This window comes from Takifugu flavidus, chromosome 4, assembly GCF_003711565.1.
Source record: "Takifugu flavidus isolate HTHZ2018 chromosome 4, ASM371156v2, whole genome shotgun sequence".
NCBI classification, from domain to species: Eukaryota; Metazoa; Chordata; class Actinopteri; order Tetraodontiformes; family Tetraodontidae; genus Takifugu; species Takifugu flavidus.
The window spans coordinates 5,098,844-5,126,132 of record NC_079523.1 but is presented as its reverse complement, the minus strand read 5'-3'; the positions used below and the strand labels follow the sequence as shown (position 1 = coordinate 5,126,132).

General features: G+C 41.1%; 4 protein-coding genes and 1 non-coding gene across 7 annotated transcripts; 2 read left to right on the top strand and 3 right to left on the bottom strand.

The window, feature by feature from the left end:
- The first annotated feature begins 675 nt into the window (after nt 1-675).
- Nucleotides 676-2,317, top strand: mustn1b (musculoskeletal, embryonic nuclear protein 1b). Its single transcript, XM_057029592.1, has 3 exons — nt 676-886; nt 969-1,092; nt 1,507-2,317. Exons 1-3 carry the CDS (start codon nt 878-880, stop codon nt 1,614-1,616), a joined length of 243 nt encoding a protein of 80 aa, XP_056885572.1. The 5' UTR covers nt 676-877; the 3' UTR covers nt 1,617-2,317.
- Nucleotides 1,390-1,461, bottom strand: trnae-cuc (transfer RNA glutamic acid (anticodon CUC)). Its single transcript has one exon. It is a non-coding gene; the product is annotated as a tRNA-Glu (tRNA).
- LOC130523947 (inter-alpha-trypsin inhibitor heavy chain H3-like) lies at nt 1,720-9,565 on the bottom strand. 2 transcript variants are annotated; one of them, XM_057029588.1, is made up of 30 exons: nt 9,329-9,565; nt 9,177-9,206; nt 8,952-8,975; nt 8,212-8,366; nt 7,859-7,963; nt 7,623-7,785; nt 7,436-7,546; nt 7,224-7,352; nt 6,837-6,953; nt 6,588-6,762; nt 6,346-6,471; nt 6,001-6,182; nt 5,721-5,906; nt 5,487-5,623; nt 5,253-5,404; nt 5,099-5,131; nt 4,972-5,010; nt 4,862-4,882; nt 4,745-4,783; nt 4,398-4,427; nt 4,278-4,313; nt 4,167-4,196; nt 4,049-4,084; nt 3,937-3,966; nt 3,806-3,844; nt 3,206-3,319; nt 2,933-3,134; nt 2,678-2,850; nt 2,485-2,596; nt 1,720-2,407 (listed from the first exon to the last, which is right to left on the bottom strand). In XM_057029588.1, the coding sequence occupies exons 1-30, from the start codon at nt 9,431-9,433 to the stop codon at nt 2,269-2,271; spliced, it is 2,970 nt and encodes a 989-aa protein (XP_056885568.1). In that variant the 5' UTR covers nt 9,434-9,565; the 3' UTR covers nt 1,720-2,268. The 2 variants fall into 2 exon arrangements, with proteins under 2 accessions (XP_056885568.1, XP_056885569.1); XM_057029589.1 differs by lacking the exons at nt 3,937-3,966; nt 4,049-4,084; nt 4,167-4,196; ... (3 more) ...; nt 4,862-4,882; nt 4,972-5,010 and having other exon boundaries at nt 2,145-2,407.
- Nucleotides 9,566-12,617: 3,052 nt separating this feature from the next.
- LOC130523951 (inter-alpha-trypsin inhibitor heavy chain H3-like) lies at nt 12,618-18,772 on the bottom strand. Its single transcript, XM_057029594.1, has 22 exons — nt 18,608-18,772; nt 18,456-18,485; nt 18,232-18,255; nt 17,478-17,632; nt 17,139-17,243; nt 16,903-17,065; nt 16,716-16,826; nt 16,504-16,632; nt 16,117-16,233; nt 15,849-16,042; nt 15,633-15,757; nt 15,298-15,479; nt 15,018-15,203; nt 14,784-14,920; nt 14,550-14,701; nt 14,396-14,428; nt 14,275-14,313; nt 13,675-13,788; nt 13,402-13,603; nt 13,147-13,319; nt 12,954-13,065; nt 12,618-12,876 (listed from the first exon to the last, which is right to left on the bottom strand). Exons 1-22 carry the CDS (start codon nt 18,710-18,712, stop codon nt 12,738-12,740), a joined length of 2,727 nt encoding a protein of 908 aa, XP_056885574.1. The 5' UTR covers nt 18,713-18,772; the 3' UTR covers nt 12,618-12,737.
- Nucleotides 18,773-20,270: 1,498 nt separating this feature from the next.
- On the top strand, nt 20,271-27,094 carry LOC130523949 (inter-alpha-trypsin inhibitor heavy chain H3-like). Of its 2 annotated transcripts, none has more exons than XM_057029591.1 (23): nt 20,271-20,424; nt 21,253-21,288; nt 21,379-21,402; nt 21,694-21,851; nt 21,927-22,031; nt 22,108-22,270; nt 22,375-22,485; nt 22,565-22,693; nt 22,826-22,942; nt 23,021-23,189; nt 23,293-23,418; nt 23,525-23,706; nt 23,798-23,983; nt 24,358-24,497; nt 24,570-24,724; nt 24,838-24,867; nt 25,015-25,041; nt 25,125-25,166; nt 25,388-25,498; nt 25,571-25,772; nt 25,997-26,172; nt 26,255-26,351; nt 26,432-27,094. In XM_057029591.1, exons 1-23 carry the CDS (start codon nt 20,323-20,325, stop codon nt 26,571-26,573), a joined length of 2,730 nt encoding a protein of 909 aa, XP_056885571.1. In that variant the 5' UTR covers nt 20,271-20,322; the 3' UTR covers nt 26,574-27,094. The 2 variants fall into 2 exon arrangements, with proteins under 2 accessions (XP_056885571.1, XP_056885570.1); XM_057029590.1 differs by having other exon boundaries at nt 21,376-21,402.
- The last annotated feature ends 195 nt before the right edge of the window (nt 27,095-27,289 follow it).

Genomic DNA, 27,289 nt, shown 5'->3' with positions numbered 1-27,289 from the left:
GACCGGGAATCGAACCCAGGCCATGGTGGTGAGAGTGCAGAATCCTGAACACTATGTTGTGAGTGGAAGCTCATGAGCTTCTGTGGGTCAAGGTTTCAAGGTGAGTAGCCCAATGTATTTGCAGAAATGTAACTTAACTCTTCTTTACTCATGGCCTAACATGAATAAGTGCAGTCATAGTTTGAGAGTGTCTCTTCATATGTTTACATTTGAGCTCTGTGTGTCAGCACTGATCCTGTTTCAGATGTGACCAATGGTTCCTAAATTACTTGATTACCTGCCCTCAAACAACAGACATCACACAATCAGAAAAAACCATGGCTGCAGTTCCTAATGTTAGAGTGGCTCAAACAAGGCAAAAAATGGAAATTAACAGGATTGTGGGGCATTTGAAAGTTTTTTTCTATTGCTGTTCTATGTAATTCTTTTGATTCACCTGAGAAAAGGGCCAGTCTCAGATGTAATTTAACTAGTTGTGGTGGTAATTGTGTGGAAATGGTTCACAAACAGATTTAGTCTTCAATGAACTTAAACATCTCAATAATATATTTTGGAAAGATTTAATGCTTTTGTGTGTGTGTGTGTGTGGGGGGGGGGGGGGGGGGGGGGTGTTGCGTGCATGCTTGTGTTGCGTCTGGCATTATCAGCTGTTGGTTTGAGAGCTGGAAGCCACACTTAGCTGCACCATCCCTCACGTAACCCCTAATTATACACACTGACAACAGGCACACTGGGATAAAACTGGGAGTCTGACTGACCCACTGGATCTGGACCAGGACTATATATACTATCGTATCGTACGAGCTCGTAGACAAAGACAAGCAGAAACACAGTCACTTCGGAAGGAAGGTTCTCTGGAATCACTTCTACTGGAATTATGTCACAGGTACTGTTTTATTGATGAAGAGAATTTCAATAGTTATGTAGCTTTAAGGTTCTTGATCTAATTTCCGCTTGCTTTACGACAGTCAGGTGAAATAAAGAAGAAAAAACGTCCCCCAATGAAGGAGGAGGACCTGAAAGGAGCTCGCAGTAAGCTGGGACTGAAGGGCGAGGTTAAGAGTAAGACCTATGAGGTCATGGTTGAGTGTGGTGAGTAATGCTTTAAATTAATGTTGTTTCTGTTGACAAACATTTTAGACATTAATGCATGTTTAACAACATACACAGTAGGTAGTTCACTAAGGTAAACTACTTAAGGATTTTAAATAAGCCAAAGATGTAAAAGTTCTGTTTCATTCATATTTTTGCTAAGGCTAACTTATCAGCTCTGTAGATTAAAGCAACAAGATTGAATAGGTAAATCGCGGGTACTTACTTTAACGTAATTTCTTTTTTTTTTTTTAAGTTCCCTGGATACATTAACATAATATTATTTTAGAAAAGTAGTTCCCTGACCGGGAATCGAACCCGGGCCGCGGCGGTGAGAGCGCCGAATCCTAACCACTAGACCACCAGGGACACATCTCACATTAACAAATTTCTATTTTTGTTAATTCCTAATAGAACGGATGGGCAAAGTGGCTCCGTCGGTGTTCAGCGGAGTACGGACAGGAGCAGAGACGTGCTTGGATCATAACCCAAAAGCTTCTGGAGGCAGTGTTTTTAGCAAGTAAACACTGCAGGGTGAAACATTTGCACTAATGCATTTAACTTACAAATTCTTTTTGATGCTACTAGTACCTATGAATATTGAAAACATCTATTTTTGCACCAATATTCAAGTTTGACTTTAATTTCATGCAACTGATTACATTTTCACTGTTTTGATAGTTTGCTTTTTCATTTTTATTTGAATATTTTCCACAAATAAATAATCTTTCCATGCTTTCCCAGATGGAAGTTCTTTGCAGCAAATAATAGAAAGCTAAGTTTCAAACAGGAGCTGAGATTTTAAACAAAACCCTGATTGTTGGGGCCCTGGTAAAACTGGTTTTAACACCTCTGCATAACAGCAGGCAGTACTATTCACTTTGAATAATGTGCAAAAAAGAAAGATGGACAATTGAAAGATGGACAATTTCCTTACACCTTTGTTGCTAAAGTTAACATGTCTGTACATTTTGTTCTATTAATGCATTTCGTTGTAGCACATGATTTATACTTGTGCTGTGTTTCTATTTCTTGCATAAAGATGCTGTTGATGCATCACCTTTAAGGACAAAATTTTATTTTGTTGCTAACAAGATGAAGAGATAATTACAGTTCTAACAATGGTCTTGCCATCATTTGGTCCACACAGGACGACATTTGTGTGTAATTTGGCTCTTAAGTGGTTTTAAAAAGACCAGACACAATATAATCGCTTGCATTTCCATCAATGATTCCTGTCCCATTATTATGAATGAACCAGCAGGGCACATTTTCTCCATTCTTCACATCATTCCTGAAGTCTCTCTGCCAGCCTCTGTGGACACAAATGGTAATATTTCAAGAGCAAATAGTTCCTGAAATCCATATGACTTCTGGACTCCTTCGACATACCTGGTCACGTTCAGTTGCTGCCCTTTGACGAACATGGTGGCATCTGGTTTCTCTGGGACCTCGCCTGGACGCAGGTCCGACACCTCGTATTCAATACCGTGATAGAATTGACCTGGAGGAAGATGGACCATATTGGATTAACCAGCTATGCTGAAGGAGCGAAATCATCTACTTTCAGATGTGCTTGTTTTACCTAGTAATCCATGAGCGGAGGGGGACAGCAAGTGGCTGTCCAGGGTGTAGAAGCCTAAGTAATCCCTGTGATACGGGTGCTTCTCCCACACTTTGTGTAGCAGAATGACAAACTTCACAGAGTCTTTTAGCGTCACCATCAAGCTACGATCCTTAGTCAGCACCATATCCACGCTAGAGATGATAATGGAAGGACGTTTAGTTTAATGGTGATGAAGTAGGGGCATAGACTGACTGAAGTGGATGATCCACTTACTTTGGACCTTTCAGAGATGATGGCGCAGACCACAACAGCTTGATCCTTTCGCCGGCCTGGTACACTGTGATGAACTCTGTGTTCACCTCCAGCCTCACCCCCAGAGTCCAGTGGGTGATGCCAAAGCGGTAAAAGTACGTGTTAATGACACCATCAGGGGGGATTTTCTTGTCTCCAATAATCTGGCCGTTGACCAAAATACCTGAAGACAAACACGGGCCTCAGAAATCTACACAAACGGTGTGAACAAAGTAAATGCCGCTCAAGTCTGACCTGATACGGGGTCTCTGACCAGGTTGAAAATAGTTCCTGGTTTGTCATTGATGTTGAAGCACAGAGCGTCGTTTCTGTCAGGGAGCTCAATCATGAAATGAGGATCTCCATCCACTAGAGACGATAATGATGTATCACGTGATTAATGTAACCACATGCTCTATCTTCAGAAACTCAATGCTAAAATGCAGAGAGTACTATGCTAAAGGCGCAGGTATGCCACTGACATGCAGACACAGGATGACAGACACACTGTCTGCAAACACTAGTTAGCATTTTCACAGCTACGAACTCTTTTGTTATCAATGGTGATTATTATTCTGTCTGTCATTTTTTATGAGCCATTTCTTAACTTTCTGTGCCATATCTTTAAAATATTGTTTTATTTTTCTAGTACTACATGACACAAGCGGTAGTTATCTACATCTATCTTTAAACAGGTATAGTTGTGGAATTTTTAGATAAAATTAAAAGCTGGAAAATTCATGCTCAGATTCTTAGCCATTAATCAGACATAAGGTTTTTATTTTGCAGCAGACAGACATCTTGAAAATATTTGTAATATTAATCTATAATTTACTTTACTAAAAATGTACTCACCGAAATAAGTGGGTGGTGTGCTGGGTCTGTAATGAGACACTGGAAAGAAATGAATGAAAAATTGTAAAAAAAAAAATCAAAAACTGGAAAAAACTGGAAAAAAAGGCTACCGGTATTTAAAGTTTTCTTACCCCCCCTACTTCCAGCTTCTTGTCCTTGCGCTGTTGAACAGCAGAAAAAATAAAATAATTATTTCCTTTACTACATTATGTGTGGGTTTTTTTAAGTTTAAAATGTACTCACCAAAATCAGTGGGTTCTTTGGGTATGTAACCACGCACTGGAAAGAAATGAATGAAAAATTGTAAAAAAAAAATAATAAAACTGGAAAAAAAAGCTACCGGTATTTAAAGTTTTCTTACCCCCCGCACTTCCAGGTAGTTGTCCTTGCGCTGTTGAACAGCAAAAAAATGAATAATTATTTCCTTTACTTACATTATGTGTGGGTTTTTTTAAGTTTAAAATGTACTCACCAAAATCAGTGGGTTCTTTGGGTATGTAACCACGCACTGGAAAGAAATGAATGAAAAATTGTAAAAAAAATAAATAATAAAACTGGAAAAAAAAGCTACCGGTATTTAAAGTTTTCTTACCCCCCGCACTTCCAGGTAGTTGTCCTTGCGCTGTTGAACAGCAGAAAAAATAGAATAATTATTTCCTTTACTTACATTATGTGTGGGTTTTTTTAAGTTTAAAATGTACTCACCAGAATAAGTAGGTTCTTTGTAGCGTATGGCACAAGCCACTGGAAAGAAATGAATGAAAAATTGTAAAAAAAATAAATAATAAAACTGGAAAAAAAGCTACCGGTATTTAAAGTTTTCTTACCCCCCGCACTTCCAGGTAGTTGTCTTGCGCTGTTGAACAGCAGAAAAAATAGAATAATTATTTCCTTTACTTACATTATGTGTGGGTTTTTTTAAGTTTAAAATGTACTCACCAGAATAAGTGGGTTCTTTGTAGCGTATGGCACTAGCCACTGGAAAGAAGTGAATGAAAAATTGTAAAAATATTTGTACTATTAATCTATAATTTACTTTACTAAAAATGTACTCACCAGAATCAGTGGAATGAAACCCTGGAAAGAAGTGAATGAAAAATTGTAAAAGATTTGTACTATTAATCTATAATTTAATCTATAATTTACTTTACTAAAAATGTACTCACAAACAATATTGGGTGTTAAGGTGAGTATGTAATCAGACACTGGAAAGAAATGAATGAAAAATTGTAAAAAAATAAAATAAAATAAAATAAAAAACCTGGGGAAAAAAGCTATTTAAAGTTTTCTTACCCCCACCACTCCTTTCAGCTTGTTGTCTTTGCTCTGTTGAATAGCAGAAAAAATAGAATAATTATTTCCTTTACTTACATTATGTGTGGGGTTTTTTAAGCTTCTGCAGACAGAACATTTGTTTCAAAGAAATATATTCTCAGCCTTGTATCACCTTCAGTCAGCTTGTCAGCGATCATAGGACTGTCATCAGCTTCAGGCTTGGTGACCACCATGGAGGTGAGGGGGGTGACAAAGCTGTATTGCAGAGACATGTCCAGGGCTTTGGCTGTGGCATTGGCTTTCTCATCTGCAGCACCGGTTTTGCTGCAGAAGAGAAATGGTGAAAGTTGCCATATGAGACACCTCATATTCAAGCATCTGTTCTTGAGCCGGCACACGCTCTGACCTTTTCTCCAGGAGCTGCTGGATGGTGAGGTAGGCCCAGAGACGCTCAGTGAAATCCCCAAAAATGTAATCATCTTCTGGGTACATCACACTCCAGTCCACGGCACTGAATTGACCCATCTCACTGAAGTCATCGAACTACCAATGAAATACAAAGAAAGGAAATACAATTCATCAAAAGTGTTTGTATACTCTCCATCTCTGGACTGATTTCCTGCTTTCTTCGTCCCCTCACCCCCTGACCATACACTTCCACCGGGAAGTTATCAATGTCATTGTCTGTCAGTCGACCAGCCACGGTGATCTCTGAGCCTTTGAACAGCTGACTGAAGTGATTGGTGGTCAAGGATTCCACTGCATTGTCAGGATAACGCAGATCCACGTCTAAAAGCAGTGGACTGGAGACCTCATCGTAGAAGCCCTGCGAAAGATACACACACCCAGTCTGAGTCCACAATTGTGGGAGAACATGAAATGGTCCTCAAACATACAGCCTCAAAGCTTAAACTCTCCACCTGAAGTTGAAGTGCAGCGTCTGATCCCGTATATATCCTGCGGGCTAACCCTTTGTTCTCTCTGCTCATCACATCCAGGAAGGCGTAGTCTACGTCATTGCCAAAACCGAGCCCGTACAGTGACATGTTCCCACCAATAGCGTTTCTCACATTTTCTTGAATCAATGGGATCCTAGTTTCTCCTATATTTACATTCAACATGAGAAAAATGGAAAATGTCAGCTACATTCATAGTATAGTATAGTATAGTATAGTATAGTATAGTATAGTATAGTATAGTATAGTATAGTATAGTACAGTACAGTACAGTACAGGTTATATCTCAGTTACACTCTTGATCCTCACCTGACGTTGGAGCTCCATCAGTCAGTAGTATAATCATATCGATGCTCTTCTCTGGAAGCCTCTTAGCTTTCCTGTCAGTCACCAGCATGTCCACTGCTTTCAGTACCGCAGCATTGATATCGGTTGCTTGAAGAAAAACAATTTTTTTTTTTTAAATGAACACAGTTGAATTTTATGACTTATTTGACTAAAACACGGTTGCCCTTTATCACCAAACACGAGACAATTGCTATTTTGTTTACATTCACGATATGCGATCACGATATTCACGACGTAGGTCATGGCTTCAGAGATGTTTTCCTCAGTTGCCCGACTGAGCGAGTTCCTCCAAGAATCCACTGAGCTGTCAAACTGGATGATTCCAAAGTGGTCTTCGGGGTGGAGGTCTGCAAGGATTTTTATCATTGCCTCTTGTGTCTAAACAATGATGGAGGGGAGGTCAGACTCAGGCACGACTGGCAGAGGCATATTAAATGGTCAGAACCACTCACCTGCTGCATCTTTGTTCCAGACATTGAGCCACTCCTGTCTATCACAAACACCACATTTTTTGGGAGTCTTGTCAGGTCTTTTGGAGCAAAGAAGTGCACAAAGTATCCGTTTGCAATCTAAAGGAGACAGATTCATGAAAGCAGTGTTTGTTTTGGAGGGGAAAGAATTAGGGAATCATTGCGATAGACGAGAATGCCAAACATGTTGTCAATAAAATAGAGTGAAATCGTTAGTTATCAGATGGGAAAAGGAACCAACTCCACCAGCCAGGGTCACTCCTGAGCCACTACAGCCATGTTAAAAGAAGACACGTAAGCTAAAAATGTCATGAAAGGACAAGAGGTGGCCCAGACAAAGTCCACATCTAGTCCATGTGAAGAACTGACCTGAATATCTCCGAGGCTCTTGTCTCGGTTCACATCATACTTGATGATAAAATCTCCATCAATAATTGTTCCAGGGCAGTCCGGACACTTCCTCTGCTGTTCTATAGTTGGTGAGAAACTGATGTGTGCCTGAGTGTGTGAACGAGATCGTATTTAGCATCCAAAAGAAGGACAAAGGGACAAAAGATAACCAGGCCTGTAGACGCAGACACCTTTTTATCTGTAACTGTTTTCTCCACCAGGGGAAGCAGGTCATTGGTCAAGAAGGTTGCGTGTGCATCAACATAAGAAATGCCCTGAGGTTCAAAGATATTTGACACAATCTGCAGACAGAGACAGGACATTTATGATGAAAACGAACCATTTAGAATACCTGCTCTCAGTGGAACATTAGTTAACCTTAAACTCCTGCACGGGCTCTTTGGGTTTGACTCGAATCACAATCTCATACTGGCCGAGTGTCCTCTGAAGAAGCTCCTCATACGTCAGAACAAAGGTCACCTTACTGTTGCTCGCAATGTTGACAGACACTGAAAACTTCTCCATCTTTCTCCCAGAAGCCCTGTAACACAGCACACATTACATCTCTAACAGCTACTGATGGCAGTACTATATGCCTTATCTTTAAATCTCACTTGACCAGTCCTGCCGTTTTCCCTGCAGAAACAGCCTTGTCATACTGTTGCTTGGCTTTCTCTTTCTCCTTGACTTGTCCAACATAAACCTGCTCTTCAATTTCCCTGTAAGGATGAAAACATCAGCACAATTGTCAAAAACGTGATATTCTGTATTTTTTTAAAAGAACTAAAATGCCTACTTCACATCTGAAGTGGACAGTAAAATAAAACAATAAATGTTGCTTTTGAGTCTGACCTTTCCCTTAGGATCATTGTCAGTTTTAATAAAAACATGCATTTGTGAGGGGAAATTAGACATTGAAGGAAAAGACTAGTGGAACAATATGGAATCAGAGTAGAGACACACTGACATGCTGAAGTTGCTGATGAAGGCAGTCTTTGGCAGCTCCACCTCGAAGGAGATCTCACGGGCAGCGTTTCCTTTGTTGATGGCTGTTGAGGTCATGACAGTGCGAGCGAAACGAGACCTCACCGTGCAGTCCACTGTGAAACTGTGGACCTCCACCTGAGACGCAGTGAGGATATGAGCACAAGCAGTGCTTTTATAGTTTCTGATCAAAGCTGGTGTGTTTAAATATAAGTTCATCAAATGTTTCTTGCCAAAACCCGTTTAAGACACTGCGTCAAAGATTCCACTTTGATGGTGTTTTCATGCGACAACCGGGGTGAGTCAGTCTGGGCGCCAACCAAAGTCTAGGTTTAGTTCACTATTAGTTTTATACTCATATTTTTGAATGGAATATTTGCTTTCAAATCTCTCTCTAACACAAAAACATACACACACACACACACACACACACAAACACACTCGATTGATCCTGCCTTTTAAGGTGACTGCTTCCTATGACTCAATATTCCTGGTAAATAATTTGTAGATTTTGTTCACAGACTTTGCTTTTATTTGCATGATTTATTTCGCAATGTGATGTTTCTAACAGTAATTAAACCCACACACCATTTAGTTTTTTTGTTGACTGATTTTTTTGATCATGTTGTGTCTACATGTTCAGGGGAGTTAAAAGTCTAAACAAAGTTGGTCTTGAGCCAAACCAAACATTTCGCAATCTTGAAAAAAAGTCTATTTTCTTACCGTTCCTACATCTGCATTTCTTTTCTGTAAAATAAAAAGAAAAATGGAAACTCAGACAACTTCACCAAGCAATATTAATTAAAATCAAAAGACTGGGATGATTTTAAGATGATGGTTGTCAAAGCTTGAGGGAGCAATGCAAAAAAGATATCTAAAGTTGAAATCATTTATATATTGTTGTTTTGCTAGAATACAATAAATTGAATTGTCTGAAAGTTTAAATACCTGCAGTAATCTGGCTGCTCCATTTGTCTCCTGAGATCGAAAAACAGGAGGAGGGAGGATAAAATAGCGGAAAGTTGGAGCAAATAATATTGTAAATGTAGAAAATTAGAGGAGTACAGATTTTTAAAATCTGCACAAAAGTTGTTATTTACCAGAGATTTGGGTATTCCAGAAATGATCAGAGCTCCTTGAGCCTGCCAGGAGAGCCAGAGGCAGACCCACGACAGCAGCACTGGAACACCCAGAGGTCCAGACATGATCCAACGTCTCCTCAGCAGTGCCTGACTTCACGACTGCACCACAGAAAAACTGCTCTCTACCCAGGGGAGGGACAGCAAGTATTTTTGAGAGTGTTGACCTGTAGAACTGAGTTCAACGTACAGAGAGAGGTCATACAGGAGGACTCTAAAGCCCAAATACAAATATTTAAGGTGTGGAAGAAAGTCTCAGATTCTCTTTTTAAACTTTATATAGATTTACAGCAGTGAGTAAATTAATGCAATTTTCTCACATTGTCACACAAGTATTTTTATTTTTTACTCAAAAGTTCCCTAACTGGGAATTTAGCCCAGTTCTCAACAGTGATTTCGGTTATACCACCATTATCCACAGACCGAAGAGCAGCCGTCCGCTGGACTTGCACAACTGTAAAAGTAGTTTGGTTTGAACTATATTCACCCACGCTGTGGACTTTTTAAACCTCTTCAGATGAGAATCATAGAAGTAATCTATTTGTACTTTCTTCCAACACCATTTATGCATCAGTATCTTTGATGTTTTTTCCTAAACCTTAAAGCAAATTAAGAAAATCATATATATATATATATGTGTGTGTGTGTGTGTGTGTGTGTGTGTGTGTGTGTGTGTGTGTGTGTGTGTGTGTGTGTGTGCAATTAACAACAGGAGAGCAATTAACAAGAACACTGTGCAGTTTAGAAGAACCAACAGTTTGCTCACACTATCAAAAAAGGGCGGCAGCCTACAGCAAACCCTGCATCACAACATACTGGACTCATTCGTCAACATGGAGGATGCATACCTGAGAAATCCTGGACCAATTTAGAATTTTGGGTTGGTTTCAAGAACAACATTAAAGAGTCTTGCTAAAAACCTATTGATAAATATGCTCATATATGGGGTTTCATAACAGCCCTAAATCCTTGACTTCCAGACGATCTGAATGAAATAGAAGCATTACTCAAAACTGGGGGAAACCATTACTTTCCATAAAGTTACGCAATGTTATGCATGATGTCTAATAGAATCCCAGACTTTCAGAAAGGGTTGTTTCATGCTGACTTTAAAGCTCACATACAAAGACCCTTTGTGACCTCTGTACATTGAGATCAGCTCTGTTGGTTGATGTTCCCCAAAACACTTGCTGTCCCTCACCTTGTTTTTCTGTGAAGCAGTAGTGAAGGCAGGCACTGCTGAGGAGATGTTGGATCATTCCTGGAGTTGATGCTCAAGAAAATCTCTGGATAGACTTGCTGTCCCCCTCCATTACTAGGTAAAATGCCCACATCTTTGCTTTCACTCCAGCAGCTTAACTATTTAATCTCATATGGTTCCTCTTCTCCCCAAGTGAATATGACCTGGAATGTTGATTGAGTCTAGAGGTCTTGTGGTTTTCAGGAACTTTTCACTCCTGAAATACCTTCCTGTCCCCAGAACCACCAAGTGACATGTCTGCATGCATTGGGCCCTGCGGTGATCTGTTCACTTGGGACTGTGACCCTTAAGTTGTGTATGTGTCTCCAGCAGTAGTCAGGAACATCATCTGAGGTATATGTGTGCAGAAGAGTGTGGGACCAGCTAGAATACTGAGCCCCGCCTTCATGCTCCTAGACCTATGGTACAGGAACTGAGCTTGAAGGGAGACTGGGGCAGCATTTCCCCGTAAAATATAGCAGTAGATGGGCAAGTTAGGACAAGATGATATGAAAAAAGAAAAAAAATCCACCCTCTCACGCACAACTTATGGGAATTCACGCACACTCACTGACACAAACAACATGCTCCCGCCTTCTGTTGCACATGTGGGCGGAGTCGGAGTTGAGCCCCTCATGCTTGGAATTCCCGCTTCCCTTGTTTTCAGCCACTCTGAGGGAGAAGGTCTGTTTCCCAGCCATGCCTGCAGCATGGAGAGTTGTGCTGTTGTGGGTCTGCATTGGGCATCTAGGTCAAGTTCAGGGAGCCCTGGTCACTTCCAACAGAGATGCTCTGACTCAGGTAAAGAGTTTATTTGACAAGATATTTTGATTGTTTGTCCAATGCTTGCATACAGAAAACACTTGCCAAATAATAGAAATGAACTTGATGATAGTGAAGGGTGATCTCGAGGTGTGAGCTCAATGAAGGTGCGCATCTGACAGCTTGTTTTGTGTGTGTTGAGACTCCTCCCTCTCCACTTAGTCCTGGTAGATTCAGGAACTCGCCACATTTCCATTTCATTAAACAGTCAGGTGAAATAAAGAAGAAAAAACGTCCCCCAATGAAGGAGGAGGACCTGAAAGGAGCTCGCAGTGAACTGGGACTGAAGGGCGAGGTTAAGAGTAAGACCTATGAGGTCATGGTTGAGTGTGGTGAGTAATGCTTTAAATTAATGTTGTTTCCGTTGACAAACATTTTAGACATTAATGCATGCGTAACAACATACACAGTAGGTTGTTCACTAAGGTAAACTACTTAAGGATTTTAAATAAGCCAAAGATGTAAAAGTTCTGTTTCATTCATATTTTCGCTAAGGCTAACTCATCAGCTCTGTAGATTAAAGCAACAAGATTGAATAGGTAAATCGTGGGTAATGGATACTTTAACGTAATATTTTTTTAATTTTTTTTTAAATGTTCCCTGACGTGCTTGGATCATAACCCAAAAGCTTCTGGAGGCAGTGTTTTTAGCAAGTAAACACTTCAGGGTGAAACATTGTACTAATGCATTTAACTTTCAAATTCTTTTTGATGCTACTAGTACCTATGAATATTGAAAACATCTATTTTTGCACCAATATTCAAGTTTGACTTTAATTTCATGCAACTGATTACATTTTCACTGTTTTGATAGTTTGCTTTTTCATTTTTATTTGAATATTTTCCACAAATAAATAATCTTTCCATGCTTTCCCAGATGGAAGTTCTTTGCAGCAAATAATAGAAAGCTAACTTTCAAACAGGAGCTGAGATTTTAAACAAAACCCTGATTGTTGGGGCCCTGGTAAAACTGGTTTTAACACCTCTGCATAACAGCAGGCAGTACTATTCACTTTGAATAATGTTTAAAAAAGAAAGATGGACAATTGAAAGATGGACAATTTCCTGACACCTTTGTTGCTAAAGTTAACATGTCTGTACATTTTGTTCTATTAATGCATTTCATTGTAGTACATGATTTATACTTGTGCTGTGTTACTATTTCTTGCATGAAGATGCTGTTGATGTATCACCTTTAAGGACAAAATTTTATTTTGTTGCTAACAAGATGAAGAGATAATTGCAGTTCTAACAATGGTCTTGCCATCATTTGGTCCACACAGGACGACATTTGTGTGTAATTTGGCTCTTAAGTGGTTTTAAAAAGACCAGACACAATATAATCGCTTGCATTTCCATCAATGATTCCTGTCCCATTATTATGAATGAACCAGCAGGGCACATTTTCTCCATTCTTCACATCATTCCTGAAGTCTCTCTGCCAGCCTCTGTGGACACAAATGGTAATATTTCAAGAGCAAATAGTTCCTGAAATCCATATGACTTCCGGACTCCTTCGACATACCTGGTCACGTTCAGTTGCTGCCCTTTGACGAACATGGTGGCATCTGGTTTCTCTGGGACCTCGCCTGGACGCAGGTCCGACACCTCGTATTCAATACCGTGATAGAATTGACCTGGAGGAAGATGGACCATATTGGATTAACCAGCTATGCTGAAGGAGTGAAATCATCTACTTTCAGATGTGCTCGTTTTACCTAGTAATCCATGAGCGGAGGGGGACAGCAAGTGGCTGTCCAGGGTGTAGAAGCCTAAGTAATCCCTGTGATACGGGTGCTTCTCCCACACTTTGTGTAGCAGAATGACAAACTTCACAGAGTCTTTTAGCGTCACCATCAAGCTACGATCCTTAGTCAGCACCATATCCACGCTAGAGATGATAATGGAAGGACGTTTAGTTTAATGGTGATGAAGTAGGGGCATAGACTGACTGAAGTGGATGATCCACTTACTTTGGACCTTTCAGAGACGATGGCGCAGACCACAACAGCTTGATCCTTTCGCCGGCCTGGTACACTGTGATGAACTCTGTGTTCACCTCCAGCCTCACCCCCAGAGTCCAGTGGGTGATGCCAAAGCGGTAAAAGTACGTGTTAATGACACCATCAGGGGGGATTTTCTTGTCTCCAATAATCTGGCCGTTGACCAAAATACCTGAAGACAAACACGGGCCTCAGAAATCTACACAAACGGTGTGAACAAAGTAAATGCCGCTCAAGTCTGACCTGATACGGGGTCTCTGACCAGGTTGAAAATAGTTCCTGGTTTGTCATTGATGTTGAAGCACAGAGCGTCGTTTCTGTCAGGGAGCTCAATCATGAAATGAGGATCTCCATCCACTAGAGACGATAATGATGTATTACGTGATTAATGTAACCACATGCTCTATCTTCAGAAACTCAGTGCTAAAATGCAGAGAGTACTATGCTAAAGGCGCAGGTATGCCACTGACATGCAGACACAGGATGACAGACACACTGTCTGCAAACACTAGTTAGCATTTTCACAGCTACAAACTCTTTTGTTATCAATGGTGATTATTATTCAGTCTGTCATTTTATATGAGCCATTTCTTAACTTTCTGTGCCATATCTTTAAAATATTGTTTTATTTTTCTAGTATTACATGACACAAGCTGTAGTTATCCACGTCTATCTTTAAACAGGTATAGTTGTGGAATTTTTAGATAAAATCAAAAGCTGGAAAATTCATGCTCAGATTCTTAGCCATTAATCTGACATAAGGTTTTTATTTTGCAGCAGACAGACATCTTGAAAATATATGTACTATTAATCTATAATTTACTTTACTAAAAATGTACTCACCGAAATAAGTGGGTGGTGTGCTGGGTCTGTAATGAGACACTGGAAAGAAATGAATGAAAAATTGTAAAAAAAAACAAAACCAAAAAAAACTGGAAAAAAAACCTATTTAAAGTTTTCTTACTCCCCCCACTTCTTTCGGCTTGTTGTCTTTGCTCTGTTGAATAGCAGAAAAAATAGAATAATTATTTCCTTTACTTACATTATGTGTGGGGTTTTTTAAGTTTCTGCAGACAGAACATTTGTTTCAAAGAAATATATTCTCAGCCTTGTATCACCTTCAGTCAGCTTGTCAGCGATCATAGGACTGTCATCAGCTTCAGGCTTGGTGACCACCATGGAGGTGAGGGGGGTGACAAAGCTGTATTGCAGAGACATGTCCAGGGCTTTGGCTGTGGCATTGGCTTTCTCATCTGCAGCACCGGTTTTGCTGCAGAAGAGAAATGGTGAAAGTTGCCATATGAGACACCTCATATTCAAGCATCTGTTCTTGAGCCGGCACACGCTCTGACCTTTTCTCCAGGAGCTGCTGGATGGTGAGGTAGGCCCAGAGACGCTCAGTGAAATCCCCAAAAATGTAATCATCTTCTGGGTACATCACACTCCAGTCCACGGCACTGAATTGACCCATCTCACTGAAGTCATCGAACTACCAATGAAATACAAAGAAAGGAAATACAATTCATCAAAAGTGTTTGTATACTCTCCATCTCTGGACTGATTTCCTGCTTTCTTCGTCCCCTCACCCCCTGACCATACACTTCCACCAGGAAGTTATCAATGTCATTGTCTGTCAGTCGACCAGCCACGATTATCTCTGAGCCGTTGAACAGCTGACTGAAGTGATTGGTGGTCAAGGATTCCACTGCATTGTCAGGATAACGCAGATCCACGTCTAAAAGCAGTGGACTGGCGACCTCATCGTAGAAGCCCTGCGAAAGATACACACACCCAGTCTGAGTCCACAATTGTGGGAGAACATGAAATGGTCCTCAAACATACAGCCTCAAAGCTTAAACTCTCCACCTGAAGTTGAAGTGCAGCGTCTGATCCCGTATATATCCTGCGGGCTAACCCTTTGTTCTCTCTGCTCATCACATCCAGGAAGCCGTAGTCTACGTCATTGCCAAAACCGAGCCCGTACAGTGACATGTTCCCACCAATAGCGTTTCTCACATTTTCTTGAATCACTGGGATCCTAGTTTCTCCTATATTTACATTCAACATGAGAAAAATGGAAAATGTCAGCTACATTCATAGTATAGTATAGTATAGTATAGTATAGTATAGTATAGTATAGTATAGTATAGTATAGTATAGTACAGTACAGGTTATATCTCAGTTACACTCTTGATCCTCACCTGACGTTGGATCTCCATCAGTCAGTAGTATAATCATATCGATGCTCTTCTCTGGAAGCCTCTTAGCTTCCCTGTCAGTCACCAGCATGTCCACTGCTTTCAGTACCGCAGCATTGATATCGGTTCTTGAAGAAAAACAATTTTTTTTTTTTAAATGAACACAGTTGAATTTTATGACTTATTTGACTAAAACACAGTTGCTCTTTATCACCAAACACGAGACAATTGCTATTTTGTTTACATCCACGATCTGCGATTTTCTTGACGTAGGCCATGGCTTCAGAGATGTTTTCCTCAGTTGCCCGACTGAGCGTGTTCCTCCAAGAATCCACTGAGCTGTCAAACTGGATTATTCCAAAGTGGTCTTCGGGGTGGAGGTCTTCAAGGATTTTTATCATTGCCTCTCGTGTCTAAACAATGATGGAGGGGAGGTCAGACTCAGGCACGACTGGCAGAGGCATATTAAATGGTCAGAACCACTCACCTGCTGCATCTTTGTTCCAGACATTGAGCCACTCCTGTCTATCACAAACACCACATTTTTTGGGAGTCTTGTCAGCTCTTTTGGAGCAAAGAAGTGCACAAAGTATCCGTTTGCAATCTAAAGGAGACAGATTCATGAAAGCAGTGTTTGTTTTGGAGGGGAAAGAATTAGGGAATCATTGCGATAGACGAGAATGCCAAACATGTTGTCAATAAAATAGAGTGAAATCGTTAGTTATCAGATGGGAAAAGGAACCAACTCCACCAGCCAGGGTCACTCCTGAGCCACTACAGCCATGTTAAAAGAAGACACGTAAGATAAAAATGTCATGAAAGGACAAGAGGTGGCCCAGACAAAGTCCACATCTAGTCCATGTGAAGAACTGACCTGAATATCTCCGAGGCTCTTGTCTCGGTTCACATCATACTTGATGATAAAATCTCCATCAATAATTGTTCCAGGGCAGTCCGGACACTTCCTCTGCTGTTCTATAGTTGGTGAGAAACTGATGTGTGCCTGAGTGTGTGAACGAGATCGTATTTAGCATCCAAAAGAAGGACAAAGGGACAAAAGATAACCAGGCCTGTAGACGCAGACACCTTTTTATCTGTAACTGTTTTCTCCACCAGGGGAAGCAGGTCATTGGTCAAGAAGGTTGCATGTGCATCAATATAAGAAATGCCCTGAGGTTCAAAGATATTTGACACAATCTGCAGACAGAGACAGGACATTTATGATGAAAACTAACCATTTAGAATACCTGCGGTCAGTGGAACATTAGTTAACCTTAAACTCTTGCACGGGCTCTTTGGGTTTGACTCGAATCACAATCTCATACTGGCCGAGTGTCCTCTGAAGAAGCTCCTCATACGTCAGAACAAAGGTCACCTTACTGTTGCTCGCAATGTTGACAGACACTGAAAACTTCTCCATCTTTCTCCCAGAAGCCCTGTAACACAGCACACATTACATCTCTAACAGCTACTGATGGCAGTACTATATGCCTTATCTTTAAATCTCACTTGACCAGTCCTGCTGTTTTCCCTGCAGAAACAGCCTTGTCATACTGTTGCTTGGCTTTCTCTTTCTCCTTGACTTGTCCAACATAAACCTGCTCTTCAATTTCCCTGTAAGGATGAAAAGATCAGCACAATTGATATTCTGTATTTTTTTTAAAGAATTAAAATGCCTACTTCACATCTGAAGTGGACAGTAAAATAAAACAATAAATGTTGCTTTTGAGTCTGACTTTTCCCTTAGGATCGTTGTCAGTTTTAATAAAAACATGCATTTGTGAGGGGAAATTAGATATTGAAAGAAACTGGTGGAACAATATGGAATCAGAGTAGAGACACACTGACATGCTGAAGTTGCTGATGAAGGCAGTCTTTGGCAGCTCCACCTCGAAGGAGATCTCACGGGCAGCGTTTCCTTTGTTGATGGCCGTTGAGGTCATGATAGTGCGAGCGAAACGAGACCTCACCGTGCAGTCCACTGTAAAACTGTGGACCTCCACCTGAGACGCAGTGAGGGAAATATGAGCACGAGCAGTGCTTTTATAGGTTCTGATCAAAGCCGGTGTGTTTAAATATAAGTTCATCAAATGTTTCTTGCCAAAACCCGTTTAAGACACTGCGTCAAAGATTCCACTTTGATGGTTTTTTCATGCGACAACCAGGGTGAGTCAGTCTGGGCGCCAACCAAAGTCTAGGTTTAGTTCACTATTAGTTTTATACTCATATTTTTGAATGGAATATTTGCTTTCAAATCTCTCTCTAACACACACACACACACACACACACACACACACACACACACACACACACACACTCGATTGATCCTGCCTTTTAAGGTGACTGCTTCCTATGACTCAATATTCCTGGTAAATAATTTGTAGACTTTGTTCACAGACTTTGCTTTTATTTGCATGATTTATTTCGCAATGTGATGTTTCTAACAGTAAAGTAAACCCACACACCATTTAGTTTTTTTGTTGACTGATTTTTTTTTAATCATGTTGTGTCTACATGTTCAGGGGAGTTAAAAGTCTAAACAAAGTTGGTCTTGAGCCAAACCAAACATTTCGCAATCTTGGAAAATTTTTTATTTTCTTACCATTCCTACATCTGCATTTCTTTTCTGTAAAATAAAAATAAAAATGGAAACTCAGACAACTTCACCAAGCAATATTAATTAAAATCAAAAGACTGGGATGATTTTAAGATGATGGTTGTCAAAGCTTGAGGGAGCAATGCAAAAAAGATATCTAAGTTGAAATCATTTATATATTGTTGTTTTGCTAGAATACAATAAATTGAATTGTCTGAAAGTTTAAATACCTGCAGTAATCTGGCTGCTCCATTTGTCTCCTAAGATCGAAAAACAGGAGGAGGGAGGATAAAATAACGGAAAGTTGGGGCAAATAATATTGTAAATGTAGAAATTTAGAGGAGTACAGATTTTTAAAATCTGCACAAAAGTTGTTATTTACCAGAGATTTGGGGATCCCAGAAATGATCAGAGCTCCTTGAGCCTGCCAGGAGAGCCAGAGGCAGACCCACACCAGCAGCACTGGAACACCCAGAGGTCCAGACATGATCCAACGTCTCCTCAGCAGTGCCTGACTTCACGACTGCACCACAGAAAAACTGCTCTCTACCCAGGGGAGGGACAGCAAGTATTTTTGAGAGTGTTGACCTGTAGAACTGAGTTCAAGGTACAGAGAGAGGTCATACAGGATGACTCTAAAGCCCAAATACAAATATTTAAGGTGTGGAAGAAAGTCTCAGATTCTATTTTTAAACTTTATATAGATTTACAGCAGTGAGTAAATTAATGCAATTTTCTCACATTGTCACACAAGTATTTTTATTTTTTACTCAAAAGTTCCGTAACTGGGAATTTAGCCCAGTTCTCAACAATGATTTCGGTTATACCACCATTATCCACAGACCGAAGAGCAGCCGTCCGCTGGACTTGCACAACTGTAAAAGCAGTTTGGTTTGAACTATATTCACCCACGCTGTGGACTTTTTAAACCTCTTCAGATGAGAATCATAGAAGTAATCTAATTAACAAGAACACTGTGCAGTTTAGAAGAACCAACAGTTTGCTCACACTATCAAAAAAGGGCGGCAGCCTACAGCAAACCCTGCATCACAACATACTGGACTCATTCGTCAACATGGAGGATGCATACCTGAGAAATCCTGGACCAATTTAGAATTTTGGGTTGGTTTCAAGAACAACATTAAAGAGTCTTGCTAAAAACCTATTTGATAAATATGCCTATATATGGGGTTTCATAACAGCCCTAAATCCTTGACTTCCAGACGATCTGAATGAAATAGAAGCATTACTCAAAACTGGGGGAAACCATTACTCACATACGAAGACCCTTTGTGACCTCTGTACATTGAGATCAGCTCTGTTGGTTGATGTTCCCCAAAACACTTGCTGTCCCTCACCTTGTTTTTCTGTGAAGCAGTAGTGAAGGCAGGCACTGCTGAGGAGATGTTGGATCATTCCTGGAGTTGATGCTCAAGAAAATCTCTGGATAGACTTGCTGTCCCCCTCCATTACTAGGTAAAATGCCCACATCTTTGCTTTCACTCCAGCAGCTTAACTATTTAATCTCATATGGTCCCTCTTCCTCCCCAAGTGAATATGACCTGGAATGTTGATTGAGTCTAGAAGTCTTGGGGTTTTCAGGAACTTTTCACTCCTGAAATACCTTCCTGTCCCCAGAACCACCAAGTGACATGTCTGCATGCATTGGGCCCTGCGGTGATCTGTTCACTTGGGACTGTGACCCTTAAGTTGTGTATGTGTCTCCAGCAGTAGTCAGGAACATCATCTGAGGTATATGTGTGCAGAAGAGTGTGGGACCAGCTAGAATACTGAGCCCCGCCTTCATGCTCCTAGACCTATGGTACAGGAACTGAGCTTGAAGGGAGACTGGGGCAGCATTTCCCCGTAAAATATAGCAGTAGATGGGCAAGTTAGGAAAAGATGATATGAAAAAAGAAAAAAAATCCACCCTCTCACGCACAACTTATGGGAATTCACGCACACTCACTGACACAAACAACATGCTCCCGCCTTCTGTTGCACATGTGGGCGGAGTCGGAGTTGAGCCCCACATGCTTGGAATTCCCGCTTCCCTTGTTTTCAGCCACTCTGAGGGAGAAGGTCTGTTTCCCAGCCATGCCTGCAGCATGGAGAGTTGTGCTGTTGTGGGTCTGCATTGGGCATCTAGGTCAAGTTCAGGGAGCCCTGGTCACTTCCAACAGAGATGCTCTGACTCAGGTAAAGAGTTTATTTGACAAGATATTTTGATTGTTTGTCCAATGCTTGCATACAGAAAAATCCTGGTAGATTCAGGAACTCGCCACATTTCCATTTAATTAAACCTCCAAAATAAGCATTTCCAGCATTTTCTTAAGTAAATACACTGATATTAAGAGCTGACCTATGCTGTAATCACTTGAGCTGCCAAATAAAATTTCCAGGATGTGATGCGATTTGTGTATCTTAGAGAAGCAGCGACATGTTTTTTTGGGGTTTTTTTTCCCCAAAAGGGAAATAAAGGATGATCTGTTTGGATGGCATTAACACCAATGCTGCAGGGAAAAAAGATTCTCAAAGCATCATCTGTCTTCTTATTGAATGTGTTGATTAGCTGTTTTCGGGAAACGCCCTGATGGCTCAATCATAAAAAAAAATGCCTTCAGTGAAGCAGAATTGCAGCGGGAAGCTGCATCTTTTTATGGAGATTTTTTAGCCTCTGGGGTCAGAAGCCTCTCAGAGGCTGTGGCGACAAATATATGAATGAATCCCTAAAAAAGCCTTGTAATACAAAAGAGATATTTTGCCCAGTCTGCACGTCAGATGGCATTTTCCAGGAGTGGTGCAGCTGTCTCAGTTTTGCTCAGTAAATCTCCAAATCTCTGGGCCAGGACTGTTGCCCCTTTGTCCCAGAAACTGTTGCCACATGTCTATTCCTGTCAGCTTATTTATCCTGTGACTCTTTTTCCCACGCCTCAAAGAAGTCCTCTTTTTTCTAAATGTGCTCTCAACTTGATTACCGGTAACACGATTTGTCTCACAACGCCATCCCATTTTCTGTGTTACTAGGAGACCAAAGGAACTCTGGGTGGCAGGTCAATGCAGGTACTTGGGCCAAAATATTGGGCCAAGAAATATGAATATTTGTACAATTTGGCCAAATTTAATCTGTGTTTTTCTCCTTTTTGTCAGCAGAAAAGAAGCACAGACTCTGCGAGTGTAAGGAAATATAATCCAGTATATGTAAAAATCTACAATGTGAAATAAGGTCTGATTCTTAAGTAAACAGGGAGAACTGGTAGTACCTCACAGTGACATTTTTGCTTTAAACACACACTTGTTTCATTACCTAACGGATTCCAGTTGGCCTCCCCTGCTGTGTGTGTACTGGCCTGTGTTTGATTTAACTTCATTTAGAGCATAAACAGAGAGAGAGGAGAGCCAAACTGGGTTGTTTAACCATGTCTCTGCCAGTATGAACCAGTAAAATCTCTCTGCCCGTCCTGTCAGATGGTGGAGGTGTACAGCGTGACAGTGGACTGCACAGTGGCATCTCGGTTCGCTCGCACCGTCGTGACCTCCAAGGCTTTGAACAAAGCAAACGCCTCCCAGGAAATCTTTTTCGAGGTGGAGCTTCCCAAGACTGCCTTCATCAGCAACTTCAGCATGTCAGTGACAGCTCAGTTATGGTGACTTTGTCTGCCTCGTGGCCTCGCGTTCCCACACGTCTTTGTTCCTCACAGGAAAATCGATGGCCGAGTGTACGTTGGAGAGGTTAAGGAGAAAGGCAAAGCCAAACGAGAGTATGAGAAAGCTGTTTCCACAGGACAAACTGCAGGACTGGTCAAGTAAGCCGCCATGAAGGCTGCTGGAGATGGTGAAGTGTTGGCGGAGGCTTCATTAATGACGTTTCTGTCCTCGCAGGGCCTCTGGTAGGAAGATGGAGAAGTTCTCAATCTCCGTCAACATTGCGGCCAACAGCACCGTGGCTTTTGTCCTGACCTATGAGGAGCTGCTTCAGAGGAAAATGGGCCAGTATGAGATCCTGACTCGAGTCACACCCAAGCAGCCAGTGCAGGAGTTTCAGGTGTGGCACACCCTCTCTAACAATCGCTGCGTGAGTTTGGATGAACTTGACCCCTCTCTCTCTCTCTGTCTGTCTGTGTCTCTCTGTCTATGTCTCTGGGACAGATTGTGGCAGACATCTATGAAGTCCAGGGTCTCGCTTTTGTTGAAGCCAGTGCAACGTTCCTCACCAATGAACTGCTACCCCTTGTGAAGAAGACTGTCGCGGACACAAAAGTAAGGGGGGTTCAAAAATAAAACATGTCCTTTCTGGATGAACAATATTCCTATTTTACCAAATTCTCTTGTCTGTCAGGCGCACATTTCTTTCTCGCCAACCTTGGAGCAGCAGAAAAAGTGTCCAGGATGTGAAGGCACCCTAATAGACGGGGACTTCATCATTAAATATGATGTGAAGCGAGGGGAGAGTCTGGGAGAGGTTCAGGTCTGTAGCTGGCACAGAAGAGATTCCTTTCATTTCCATCAAAACTGATGAACCATGAAGAATTCTGACTCTGCACTCTTGTAACTGCACTCTAACCCTAACCCTAACCCTAGTTAACTCTTTTCCCATCAGATTGTGAATGGGTACTTTGTGCACTTCTTTGCTCCACCTCATCTGCCCCGAGTCCCCAAGAATGTGGTGTTTGTGATAGACAGGAGTGGATCGATGAGTGGGATAAAGATGCAACAGGTGGGGTATTTACTTGGAGCTAAGTTCTGCCATATGCCACGTCATCGCGTTCACCGGAAACCTGGTTGACATTTGCAGACCCGTGAGGCGCTGCAGGCCATCCTGAAAGACCTCCACGAGGAAGATCACTTTGCTCTTGTGGTGTTTGACACCGACATTTCGGAATGGCGGAAATCTCTCACCAAAGCAACAAAAGAAAATATATTACAAGCCACTGACTATGTCAAGAAGATAAAGGACCGGGGAAGTAAGCGGAAAATAATGTTGCTCTCAAATGAGAAACTTTTCCTTATTCTTCTTTTAAATATGTCGCCAATACAAAAGCAGCCGTGTTTGTTCCTTTCTTTCAGGCACTGCTTTAAATGACGCTCTGCTGCGTGCAGTGAACATGCTCAAAGAGGAAAGGAAGGAGGGCAAACTTCCACAGAGGAGTGCAGATATGATTATCACTCTGACCGATGGGATGCCAAACCACGGTGAGCCGCCTCAGCCTGGGAGATTAGGGAGAATAAAGTGTTGCGTCAGGTTCTACGGAGCGCCTGTTCCAGCTGTATTTATGACCTGACGTGTTTGTGTGTGAAGGAGAGTCCAACATAATGAAGATCCAGAAAAATGTGCAGTCTGCCATAGGGGGAAACATGTCCCTCTTCTGTCTTGGCTTTGGAAACGATGTGGACTACTCCTTCCTGGATGTGATGAGCAGACAAAACAAAGGGTTGGCCCGCAGAATATTTTTGGGTTCTGATGCTGCGCTTCAACTTCAGGTAGAGCAAAAAACTATGAACTGCAGCAAATATGTTGATGCGCTGTTGGTAGGTCTGAGATACTGGCTTGTTTGCTGCGCCCTTGCTACAGGGTTTCTACGATGAGGTGTCCAGCCCCTTGCTCTTGGATGTGGACCTCCGTTATCCTGAGAATGCTGTAGACTTGCTGACAAAGAACCAGTACAGCCAGTTGTTCAATGGCTCAGAAATAGTGGTGTCGGGCCAGCTGACCGACAATGACCCTGAAAACTTCTTGGTAGAAGTGCTCGCCAAAGGGGTGAGAACGGGACAAAAGACACGCATCAGCTTATATGATCTGATCAATACCTTGGTTCTAAGTAAGACAGTGCTCATTTAACCCTATAAAGCCTGACACATCAAAAAATAGCCAGAAAATCCTAATTTTTTGGAAATGAGATGTTTATTGAACCTTTTAACAAAATCCCAATTTTTTTTTGATTTTGTTTATGACATTTTTTTTGTATCAAATATGATACATTAGGCGATTTCGGCAACTTTTAGCTCACGACTATGTTAACTTTAGACACAAAAACAAAGTTTGCCCATAACATTTTGACAATATAGAACATGAACAACAACATTTTTCTCTTTGGTTTTTTTGCATAGCGTCTAACACGTCTCCTTCTCTAGCCTGAACAGGACTTCCGGGCCGAGGGCAAGGCTCGTGTGGTAGACGCAGGTGCGATCTACCCAGAAAAGGACTATGTCTTTGGGGATTACTCTGAACGGCTGTGGGCCTACCTCACCGTCCAGCAGCTCCTGGAAAACAGGTTCCATGCACAGCTTGATAATGACCCTCATTGGTAAACAGCTAGTTCAACCTTTTTTGGTTAATGTCCAAGGGACATTGGAACTACACAGGAGAAAGTCAACAGGACAGCCAAGGCCCTGGAAATGTCCCTGCAGTATGGCTTTGTCACCCCCCTCACCTCCATGGTGGTCACAAAACCCGAATCTGATAGCAGCGGGCCTCTTATTGCAGACAAACTGACGGAAAGTACGAAGAATTTACAACCTTGTTGCCTGTAATGCAAAACCGCACTATTCTTTATTTAGAACAAGGTTGAGTCATGAAAAAAATTAAATCTCCATCCTTGCACTATTTTGCAGAACAGCGGCAGGAAGCGGAAAGAATGAAACGTATGCTAATCTCTTAATTACATCGCATACAGCACTTGAAATATAAGTGAAGCGTCGTATCAACGTATGATGTCACTGAGCAAAACCTTTTATGATTACAAATTCGTACACAAATTCAGCCTAACGTGGTTTTGTCATGTTTCACAGCGCAGCAGTCATCTTCGCGCAGTAAAGGCAGGGCAATCTTCTTTTTACTGAACTTGATTACAGAGCATTTTTTTAGAGATGTTAACGAGTGAATTCAATAATCCCAACAGGTTCCAGTCGCCCCCCTATCTCCTCCCACAGTTCCTCCAACGGTAGGCTTTGTCAGACTGCTTTTTTCCATCTGTTGTTTTACTGTTTTTATTGTTCGTTTACATAGTTAACAGCTTGTATTTAATAAAGCACATTTAGACTCAATGCTGTTCAGTAGATAAATCTAGTTAATGCTGCTGAATTATGTTTAAACCACACAACAGTCTCTTGTGACTGATTATTCATGCCTTTGATTTTGTATGTGTTACTGGTGATTCTCTAGTGGATGGAGATCCTCATTTTATGATAGAGCCAGACAGAGGTGACCCTCTGTGCTTCAACATCAACGGCAACCCAGGAACAATTTTTAACCTGGTCAAAGATGTCAAATCAGGTGAGACCCGAGTCTCTGGTTTGTCTTTTTTGGGAATATCAGAGCAACGACATCAAACCGGATATTTTTCAGGTTTTGTTGTGAATGGAGAGACCATTGGAAAGAAGAAAGCTGTTCAGGGGGGTAATTTCAACACCTACATTGATCGTCTTGGTATCAGCCACAAGAAGCTGGGGGTCAGGTTGGAGGTCAGCACTCGGGACATCTCGGTCTTCTATGATGACAAACACATCAATCTTCTGTGGTCTGACACAGTGTCTCTGAAGGTCACCCAGTAAGTAATGTTATAGAAATATCATTAAAGTTCCAACGCTATCTAAAAATATTTTTACATATACAGTATATTCATTTATTTTAAACTGTAATGCTAATTATAACCACTAGATGCCACTAACTGCCGTGCACTGCTCCTGAAAAGTCTTTTTTAAGTGTTTGTTTTTTTTAAACAGTGAGGAAAAGTTATCAAATGTATCAAATATTAATCAATCTCTCCTTCAGTATGGACTTAAGGCTGTCAAAGAATTGCAGCCTGACTGTGACACTGAAGCACGCCATTAAATTTGAGGTCATTAAACATTCAAAAGTGTGGAAAAGACACCATGACCATCAAGAATACCTGGGTTTCTACACCCTGGACAGCCATCATCTCTCTGCTGCAGTTCACGGCCTGCTGGGTAAATCAACCGAGGCCATTTTGTCTTGTGCTGAAGTGTGATATTTTAAGATTTAGCTGTAAAATGCGTTGTCTTCTTGCAGGTCAGTTTTACCATGGGATTGAGTTTGAAGTGACTGAACCGCTGCCGAAGCCTGAAGCCATCATGTATGTTAAGGGCCAAATGCTCAATGTAACCAGGTAAAAAGAAATCCACACAGGGGCAGGACACACAGATGAGAGTATTTCTATTATGGTGATATTAAAACTCATCTCCACAGACACTGGCAGAAGGATTTCAGTCACCAGCTGACAGATGGGAAGATTATTCCCTGCTGGTTTGTTATCAACAGTGGAAGAGGCCTGATTGATGGAGAACCCGCAGACTACATTGTGTCAGGGCTTTTCGATGCAGGTTCCTAAACTGTGTGTTTATATTGCAAAGATAATTTGTACACATTTATACGGGCTGAAATTTGTACTACCAAAAACTGTGTTTGCATATATTTTAATTTGCATTTTGAAAGAGAATTTATTATTATTACTGTCAATTTACTTTGACAGATATCCAGGTAGTTGAGTATTATGAAAAAAAGTCAGAATTTTACAGGAATGAAGTCAGAATGTCTTAACCTGTTGAAGGAGGGTTTTTCTACCTTAATACAATGTTTCTAAACTCATTAAAGTGGTAGAAAATTCATTAACAGAATAAACGGTGCCGCTGCTGCAGCCAGAGCTGGGTGGTGTCGGTCACAACTGCATTATGTAATGCTGTATCGAAGTATCATATGTAAGCATTGATTGTGTTTGCTACTGTTTATGGCTGCTGTGAGTGCGGTCTATGTTTTTAACACTTTAGCTTTGTTAGTTCATTTCAGCTGTCATTTGACACTAACTTGAGTGTCATAACAACTGATTTGTCAAGTAAATGTCATAAAACTCAAGACTCTGCTTTGAATGTAATATTTGCATAGGAATTGAACTTAACATGGATTTTAATTTAAATCGATAGAAATCATTATCATGATATATATAATATATATAATATATATAATATATATAAGATATATAATATATATATAGTTACAGTATACATATGGGATATAGTAAGGTTATTGGTGTTTCTTGGGGGTGCATAT

What these genes read in the sequence shown, in the direction of transcription:
- mustn1b (XM_057029592.1), top strand. An exon ending in TGAGGTCATGGTTGAGTGTG is followed by an intron (nt 1,093 to 1,506) that starts GTGAGTAATGCT and finishes AATTCCTAATAG; the next exon opens with AACGGATGGGCAAAGTGGCT.
- LOC130523947 (XM_057029588.1), bottom strand. Translation starts at nt 9,433, where the DNA reads ATGTCTGGACCTCTGGGTGTTCCAGTGCTGCTGTCGTGGGTCTGCCTC. An exon ending in AGAGCCTCGGAGATATTCAG is followed by an intron (nt 6,954 to 7,223) that starts GTCAGTTCTTCA and finishes TGTCTCCTTTAG; the next exon opens with ATTGCAAACGGATACTTTGT. An exon ending in CAGCAACTGAACGTGACCAG is followed by an intron (nt 2,408 to 2,484) that starts GTATGTCGAAGG and finishes TTGTGTCCACAG; the next exon opens with AGGCTGGCAGAGAGACTTCA.
- LOC130523951 (XM_057029594.1), bottom strand. Translation starts at nt 18,712, where the DNA reads ATGTCTGGACCTCTGGGTGTTCCAGTGCTGCTGGTGTGGGTCTGCCTC. An exon ending in ACGCTGCACTTCAACTTCAG is followed by an intron (nt 15,204 to 15,297) that starts GTGGAGAGTTTA and finishes TATCTTTCGCAG; the next exon opens with GGCTTCTACGATGAGGTCGC. An exon ending in GGTCAGAGACCCCGTATCAG is followed by an intron (nt 13,604 to 13,674) that starts GTCAGACTTGAG and finishes GTTTGTCTTCAG; the next exon opens with GTATTTTGGTCAACGGCCAG.
- LOC130523949 (XM_057029590.1), top strand. Translation starts at nt 20,323, where the DNA reads ATGCCTGCAGCATGGAGAGTTGTGCTGTTGTGGGTCTGCATTGGGCAT. An exon ending in CGATGGGATGCCAAACCACG is followed by an intron (nt 23,419 to 23,524) that starts GTGAGCCGCCTC and finishes TTGTGTGTGAAG; the next exon opens with GAGAGTCCAACATAATGAAG. An exon ending in GTGTCTCTGAAGGTCACCCA is followed by an intron (nt 25,773 to 25,996) that starts GTAAGTAATGTT and finishes TCTCTCCTTCAG; the next exon opens with TATGGACTTAAGGCTGTCAA.